At 55.4% G+C, this 8,808-nt stretch overlaps 1 protein-coding gene across 3 annotated transcripts in view; it reads right to left on the reverse strand.

Moving 5' to 3' along the window:
* LMTK3 (lemur tyrosine kinase 3) overlaps window positions 1–4,289 on the reverse strand; it is a 28,284-nt gene extending 23,995 nt beyond the window's left edge. The window contains exons 1-4 of one of the 3 annotated variants that reach the window (XM_054673685.2): window positions 3,942–4,289; window positions 1,866–1,978; window positions 823–956; window positions 387–537 (exon numbers count right to left, since the gene is read on the reverse strand). In XM_054673685.2, coding sequence (XP_054529660.1) covers window positions 387–537; window positions 823–956; window positions 1,866–1,978; window positions 3,942–3,949 — 406 coding nt within the window. In that variant the 5' untranslated portion in view covers window positions 3,950–4,289. Of the gene's footprint in view, window positions 1–386; window positions 538–822; window positions 957–1,865; window positions 1,979–3,839 lie in introns of all 3 variants that reach the window. The other 2 variants (XM_054673684.2, XM_024351521.3) reach the window with 2 other exon arrangements.
* Window positions 4,290–8,808: the final 4,519 nt, after the last annotated feature.

Genomic DNA, 8,808 nt, shown 5'->3' on the forward strand with positions numbered 1-8,808 from the left:
CACATTTCATGTCAGAATCTCAGCTTCCTCATTGGCTGCTCACAAGGCTCCAGCATCCAATCAGTCCTTCCTTTTGGCATCCCAAGCTCCTATGATGTGATTTCAGCCTCCCATTGGCTGCCTCTGAGACTGTGCTCTATGGTAATCTCACCACCGCTTGCCCCTTAAAATCCCCAAATCTGGTTTTGGATTAAGCAATGGCTTCCACCAAGATGATCTTTGTCTGCCTCCCCATAGGCTGCTTCCAAGATTCCAGCGCTCCCACCTATGCCTTTCCCATTGGCTGCCGCTGGTCTCAACCGCCCCAGCCCCTGAAGGAACACACTCAACATCTTCTGGCCTTTCCCGGGACACCATGGGATGCTGGTCATGGCGTGGGGCAGTACCTGAGTGTGAAGGCTGCGGGGCAGGCATTGGCAGGGAGACCTCAGCCAGCGGGAGAATGTAGACATCAGGCAGCGACTGTGAGGAGGAGGTCTCCTCCGCAGGGGGAGTGTACTCCCCGGAGCAGTCCTCCCCTTCAGGGTTCTCAAACTCCTGGGGCCGGGAGAGGAGAAGAGGGGTGGGAGAACGCAGGGCTGAGAGACACGCCATCGTCTTTCTCTTAAGTTTGTCTCCCCTTCATTTTTGTAACTGTCTCCCAGTCCCAGCCCAATTTCCATCCCCCATTTCCCCATCCCAAGGCTCCAGATCTTGCCATAGCTTCAAGCTGGAAGGTGCTCTCGGATTTACTGCCCCCTTCTCCCCACCAACCACCTGTGTAGGGGGTAAAGGCCTTGCTGGAGTCTTCCTCCCCAAGTTGAATCCCCTCATGCACCTCACCTTGAAGCCGACATCGCCCCGTTTGCAGCACAGACAGGTGAGGAGGAGGAAGATGAAGGCCAGCAGGCCGGAGCAGGAAATGAGGACCACAGCGTAGGGAGGAGCCAGAGGAGCCCGGCCCAGGGCGAATCCATCTGTGGGCACAGGGCTGGGCTGGGGTCCCAGCTTCAAGTCCCTGGATACCGGAATCATGCCCCCTCCCGTCCCGGCACGTCTTGGACTACAACTCCCGTGATGCTCTGCGACCAGGGTCCCTTGGCAGAGGTGCAGAGTGGCCCAAGGCATTGTGGGAGTTGTAGTTTGGGGCCTTCCCAAGTGGTTGGATTGGGGGTGGGGTCTCTCTTCTCGTCCCAAACTGGGACCCCCCACCACCTCACCCCACCCCATCCCCTCACCCCAGGCTTGGATGAATTCCAATGAGGGTTGAAGGAAAGAGGAGTGATAGTGAAGTCTGGAGCTTGCAGAATTTAAAATACGCTCCCGTGGACAGCCTCATTACCCCTCGTTGGGGAGGAGGACTAGCTCTCAGCTGCAGGCTGGGAGAAGATTCTTGCCCCATGCTGGAACCCCCCAGTTTGTGGGGTTGAGATCTGTCTCTTTTAGGGCCGCTTGGCGCACACCGATGTCCTCTATCCCCAGCCCAAGACCCAGAGAAGGGAACTCCGCAAGCCCTGGGTCTCTCCAGAAGCCAGAGACAGCCTCCCGTGTTGTGTCCCCCTTAGAAATAGTATTCCTGTCCTCTGCCCCCAATTCTCCCAGAGGCCCTGTCCTTCCCCGGCTTCCTGCACACACCAGCACAAACACATGCGTGCACGCATACACACATGTTGCCCAAACGGAGCCCCCTCCCCACCCAGCCCCCAGCCTCCCTCCCACAGGCCCTGCTGACAGAGGCACCGTCCCCGCCGCTCCGTGCCCGGCTGGGCTGCGGGAAGACGCGCACCAGGTGACGGAGCAGGACCCGCAGACAGACCCCTGGGCAGACAGCGAGGCCGCCGCGGGGGTGGGGGCCACCGGACAGACTGATGGCCCGACAGACTCACCGGGGTGGGCCGGGGACGCCAGGCAGCCGGAGGCGGAGACGGCCGCAAGGAGGATGAGGGCGCCGGGGGCAGGCATCTTGTCGAGGATGGCAGGGAGGTGGAGGTGGTGGCGGCTGGGGAGGAGGGGGGGGCGGGCCCTCAGCCCCCAGCCATGGGGACCCGCGCGACCCTGGCCTCCTCCCGGCCCAGGAGAGGGGCAGGAGACGCAGGACAGGGGGAGGGAGGGGCTGCTTGCTGGCTCAGGTACCCCCCTCCCCCTCTTTGAAGGGACAGACGGATGAAGGGATGGAGAGGCGGACAGAGGAGAGATGCTGGGGAGCCGGGGTTGCTGGGGTGGGGGGGAGAGGGTAGGATGGGGGGGGCGAGAAAGAGGGCCCCGCCCCCGAGGGCAGCCAGGATTGGGGGAGCAGAGAGCCTGTCACAGGAAGGGTGGGAGGAGGGAGGATGGAGCGTCGTCATGGCAACTGGCTCCCCCGTAGCATTGGCTGCCAGGAGGGAGGGGAGGAAATGGGAGGGGGAGGGACAGACAGGGACCGGCACACACTTGCAGCGGGGGTGGGGGGGCAGGGCCCACGGGTGCCTGGCCCGGACACCGCTGTGACATGCCACCAGCATGGACACATGTGCTACACGCTAAGATGCAGATGTCAGGCACGCGCAGCCCACACACAGCTGACACACGTCGCAGGGACCCTCATAGACAAGCGCATCACATACAAAGGTGGACAGCCATCAGCAGACGGGGACACGTACACGTCACACACAAAGACGCAGGGACCGCACTGGAAACGCACAGGCAGGCCAGCTTCCAGCACAGATGCACCCGGCCACGCAGGAACGTCAAAGCATCACAAAGACCCACACATACCCCAGACAAAGTAAAGCCCCAGATCCACAGACGCACACGCCACAGACAAAGATCCCCACGGACACCACTGTGACATGCTGACACTCATAGTCACAGCCACGCAGACAGTCCCTAGACAAATGGGCAACAAAGAATACCCACAGGCACAAGTATCACATACATGCACGTCACACAGACATGCACAGACAGCAATTGCACAGACACACGCAGACACACACATCACATGAACTAACATAGACACGGACACAGCAGCTACACAGAGACAGGCACATCACATACATGAGTACACAGAAACATAATACATGCATGTATATGGACACATAACATGCATCACTCACACGGACACAAGCTTCACTCACATGGATACACACAGACACACTACATACACATGCATACGGGCACACACAACTCATACATACAGGGCTACATAAATCACATGCAAAAATACACATAAATACACCACACACTGATACATACAGACACATATAACATGCACATATACACAGTCACACATACATAAGCACAGACATAGGCACACAGATCAAATACACAGACACACAGAGTTGCACACATCACATACCTAAACAGACATGGACACACACATCACAAATACACACACCTTTCACACAAGGTTACAAAGACACAGAACCCCACCACAGTCACACATCACATACATAAACACGCACTGGCACACATAACACATACAAAGAGTCACACACCCACAACACAGACAGACACGCGCACAGACACACGGGTCGCAAATACCCACGTTTCCCGTGCGGTTACGCAGACATTACACAACCACAGCACTTGCCTCATACAAAAGATACATGATCATAGTTTATTTAATGTATTTATTCTTATGAGTATTTAGTCTGTGCCAGGTATCGTCCGCAGCGTTTTACACGTACAGAATTACCTCTCAATCCTCACAACCGCCCTCTGAGACAGGTATTTTTTAATCATGCCCATTGTACAGATGAGGCAACTGAGGCACAGCGCGGGGTAGTCACCTGCCCCAAGGCACACAAGCCGGGGAGTGGCAAAGCTGGGACTGGAACCCGGTCCATCGGGGACATCGACACATCAGACAAGGACACACATACATCACGTGCCAGGCCGCCGCCGTCTCGGGGTCACATCCCACCCTCCAGCGCCCCGAGCTGCAGACACACCCGGAAGCGCGGACTCCCACCCTGGGCGCGGACCTCTCCATCGTCCGTGAGCACCTGCGAGGCGTTCCCCTGGGTGAGGCTGGGCCGGAGCTGCGCACCCAAGACGCAGCCTCAGCAACACTCGGCGCAGGCGACCCAGCCCCCAACCCCAACCCCCAGCAGGGGCCCAGGGCTTTCCACCAAAACGCGCAGCCGTGGCGCACACCGGCCGGGCAGTGCACACTCCCCGCAGAGCGCAGCCGTCCTCATCGGGGGGCTCAGGGGAAGGGGCTGCCCTCGGGGTGTCTCATTGGAGAAACTGAGGCAGGTTCATCGCGGGAGGGAGGGGGCGCACGGCCAGGGCTGCAGGGTGGAGGGGATGCAATCGGGGGGCGGGGAGTGAGAAAAGACGCAATTCGCTGCCCGGGTGGCTGAAGGGCACAGAACCTGGCGGAAGCAGAGGCTTATGGGAGGTGTAGTCCTGGCCTTGAGACTTGTAGGAAATGTAGTCCTGCTCGACCCAGCAAGGAGGCTCAGATTAAGCTGCGGTTGGATGCGGGTAGCAGGAGCCGAGGAAGGGTCCGCTGCCTGGGTCTTTGGAAGTGATGTGGGCAGAATTATCAAGTCCTAGGGAGCGGCACAGGCGGGGCTGCAGTCCTGACTCTGGCCCCAGCTCGCTTGTTCATGTATTCACTCAACAAACGTTTATTAGGTGCCCACTATGTGATTAGGCAGGCGCTGGGCCAGAAGCTGGGGCTGCAACAGGAAGCAAGTGAGACGCGTTCCCTCACCTTCTGGGAGTCTCGGGGGTTCAAGGAAAGCAGCCACGAGTGGAATAATTGCACATCAGGACTTAGCACTGCCGGGCACCACTGAGTCAGGGTGGGGATGGAGTGGGTCTTGTCTGGGGAGTAACAGAGGGTTCCCTAGAGCTTTCCAAACTGTGAGCGCCCAGCCATTAGCAGGGGTGATATCAAGATCCTCGGTGGTCTCAGAAACAAAGTCACTCTCTGAAAAGAAAGAAAGACAAAAAATCCTCCGTGGCAATCAGCACTTTTTTTTTTTTAATGGGGGCCGGGCGTGGTGGCTCATGCCTGCAATCCCAGCACTTTGGGAGGCCGAGGAGGGTGGATCATGAGATCAGGAGATCGAAGCCATCCTGGCCAACATGGTGAAACTCGGTCTCTATTAAAAATACAAAAATTAGCTGAGCATGGTGGTGCGTGCCTGTAGTCCCAGCTACTCAGGAGGCTGAGGCAGGAGAATCGCTTGAACCCAGGAGGCAGAGATTGCAGTGAGCCGAGATCGCCGCGCCACTGCACTCCAGCCTGGTGACAGAGTAAGACTCCGTTTCAAAAAAAAAAAAAAAAAAAAAAAAGGGAAAGAAAAGAAAAGAAAAATGGAATCGAATAAACTAGAACTCCATAGTAGACTGCATGCTCAGTATAAAAGAAATGTTAATGTAAGAAACTTTTTTTTTTGAGACAGGGTGTCGCTCTGTTGCCCAGGCTGGAGTGCAGTGGTGCAATCGTAGCTCACTGCAGCCTCAAACTCCTGGTCTCAAGCAATCCTCCCACCTCAGCCTCTGGAGTAGCTGGGACTACAGGTGCATGCCACCACACCCGGCTAATTTTTAAAATTTTATTTTTGTAGAGATGGGCATCTCCCTATGTTGCCGAGGCTAGTCTCGAACTCCTGGCCTCAAGCAATCCTCCTCCCTCAGCCTCCCAAAGTACTGGGATTACCGGCCTGAGCCACCGTGCGTAGCCTATATATGAAACTTTTATTTCTTTTTTTTTTTTTCCTTCGAGACAGAGTCTCGCTCTGTCGGCCAGGCTGGAGTGCAGTGGTGTGATCTCCGTTCACTGCAACCTCTGCCCCCTGCGCTCAAGCAATTCTTCTGCCTCAGCCTCTCTAGTAGCTGGGATTACAGGCATGTGCCACCACACCCAGCTAATTTTGTATTTTTAGTAGAGACAGGGTTTCACCATGTTGGCCAGGCTGGTCTCGAACTCCTGACCTCAGGTGATCCACTTGCCTTGGCCTTCCAAAGTGCTGAGATTACAGGTATGAGGAGCCACTGCCACTGGCTTTTTTTTTTTTTTTTTTTGAGATGGAGTCTTGCTCTGTTGCCCAGGCTGGAGTGCAGTGGTGCAATCTCAGCTCACTGCAACCTCCTCCCAGGTTCAAGCGATTCTCCTGCCTCAACCTCCCGAGTAGCTGGGACTACAGGCGCTCGCCACCATGCCTGACTAATTTTTTGTATTTTAGTAGAGACGGGGTTTCACCGTATTGCCCAGGCTGGTCTTGAACTCCTGAGCTCAAGTGATCCACCCGCCTTGGTCTCCCATAGTGCTGGGATTACAGGAGTGAGCCACCACGCCCTGCCAAATAGTTATTATTTTTATAAAAATAGGTTTATACGTTAACTTGCAATGGAAACCAAGTGCTTTGGGAGGCCAAGGTGGGAGGATCCCTTGAGGTCAGGAGTTCAAGACCAGCCTGACCAACATGGCAAAACCTTGTCTCTATAAAAAATACAAAAATTAGCTAGGCATGGCGGCGCACGCCTGTAGTCCCAGCTACTCAGGAAACTGAGGCACAAGAATCGTCTGAACCCAGGAGGTAGAGGTTGCAGTGAGCTGAGATGGTGCCACTGCACTCCAGCCGGGGTTACAGAGCAGGACTCTGTTTCAAAAACAGCAGCAACAACAACAAATTGGCTGAATGAAGGAAAGAACGAGGTTATTTCCTGCAGGTGCATTTGATGACTGATTCAAGCCAGGACCACTCCCCTGTTGCTTGGGTGTTGTCCACTCAGCACAAGTTTCCAGCCGATGGGTTATGACTGTCCATTCCAGGGAAGAGGAAGAGCAAGGTGTCATGAGGACGCAGAAGGGTGCACTGCACTGAACCAGGGTTCCTTGCAGAGAAGCCTCCAGAGAGTATGACATTTAGGCCCGGCTGTGGCTGGGAGCAGGGTTGAGTCTGAGGCTGGGGGTGGGGAGCTGAGCAGGGAGGGCATTCCAGGCAGGGGCCACAGAGGGCACAAAGGCCTGGAGCTGTGGAACTGCTTGGGACCTTTGGGAAACCTGCACCTGCCCCGCCCACCGCCTCCCCAGCGTGGTGGCTCCGGCCCAAACCTTCCAGTCACTGCCGACTGGCTGTCTTTTTCCCACACCTCCACGTCCAGTCCATTAGCTGACTCTATTTTCAAAATATTCCCAGAATCTGGCCACCTCTCACCACCTCTACTTCCACCCTCGTTGTTTGCTTGGACTATTGCAGTAGCCTCCTTGATGATCTCCACACTCGGCCCCTCACCCCATGGTCTCTTCTTGCTACAGCAGCCGAGGAAGCCTCTTAACTCCGAAGTTAGCCCACGTCCCTCTTGTGCTCTCAACCCTCCCACGGCTCCCATCTCATTTGGAGTAAAGGCCAGCATCCTCCCCACGGCCCACGCAACTCCAAATTATCTGGCCCCCCGAGTCTGTTTGCCCTGTTCGCTGGTACACTTTGCCTTGTTCATTCCCTTCCAGCCATGCTGGCCTCCTCCCTGTTCCTCCAACACTGCATGGGCAAGAAACAGCTTTGGGGCCTTTGTACTCGGCGCCCCGCGTTCTCTGGGGACTCCCCGTTCCCCAGGTCTGCACCTGGCTGACGTCTTTCTTTCAGTTAGGCTTCTGCCCACGTGTGGCCTCCCCAGAGATGCTTTCCTTGGCCACCAATGGAGCAGCCCTGACCCTTACCCCCTTCTTGTCCCTTAACCCATTTCATTTTTCTTTCTTTCTTTTTTTCTTTTTTTTGAAATGGAGTTTTGCTCTTATTGCCCCGGCTGGAGTGCAATGATGCGATCTCAGCTCACTGCAACCTCCGGCTCCCCGGGTTCAAGAGATTCTCCTGCCTCAGCCTCCCAAGTAGCAGGGATTACAGGCGCCCGCCACCATACCTGGCTAATTTTTGTATTTTCAGTAGAGACGGGGTTTCACCATGTTGGGAGGCTAGTCTCAAACTCTGACCTCAGGTGATCCACCTGCCTCGGCCTCCCAAAGTGCTGGGATTACAGGTGTGAGCCACTGCACCCAGCCTCTTTTTTTTTTTTTTTTTTTTTTTTTGAGACAGAGTCTTGCTCTGTCACCCAGGCTGGAATGCAGTGGCACGATCTTGGCTCACTGCAACCTCTGCCTCCCGGATTCAAGCGATTCTCCTGCCTCAGCCTCCTGAGTAGCTGGGATTACAGGTGCGTGCCACCACGCCCCGCTAATTTTTCTATTTTTAGTAGAGATAGTATTTCACCATGTTGGCCAGGCTGGTCTCGAACTCCTGACCTCAGGTGATCCTCCAGACTCTGGCACTCAAAGTGCTGGAATTACTGCAGCTGGTCCCTGTTTCATTTTTCTTCATTGCAATCAGCTCCACCTGACTTGGGGCCGCATATTCATGCATAGAGCCCTGGAGAACAAGGATCTTTGCTTTTGTTTCCTGCTGTGTCCCCAGTGCCGGGTACACAGAAGAAGCTCAGTGACTGTGACTGCAGGAATGAGGCTGGGATGATAGGGAGAGACAGCCCCAGCAGTGGGCAGAGGTTGCCAGAGGCTCTGTCTGCAGAGCCAAGGAGTTGAGTCTCCACTGGGAAAGCGAGTGTGTGTGCAGCAGGGTAACCAGGGTGACCAAGCTGCAGGATGGCGGGGACACAGCCTCCTCCTCTTTTATGAAATTGAAGCACCATTAGGGTATGAGAGGCCGGGGGAGGAATATTCCATGAGCCCAGGATGCTGCCTCAGACTTCGTTCACTAACTCATTCATTCATTCATTCATTCATTCATCCATTCAGCAAACAAACAAGCCTCCATTCCAGCAGCCTGGTTGGGTGGACAAAAAGAAAGAAGCTGAAGGGACAGCAATATCAATAATGATATT

This window comes from Pan troglodytes, chromosome 20 (assembly GCF_028858775.2).
Source record: "Pan troglodytes isolate AG18354 chromosome 20, NHGRI_mPanTro3-v2.0_pri, whole genome shotgun sequence".
Classification (NCBI taxonomy): Eukaryota; Metazoa; Chordata; class Mammalia; order Primates; family Hominidae; genus Pan; species Pan troglodytes.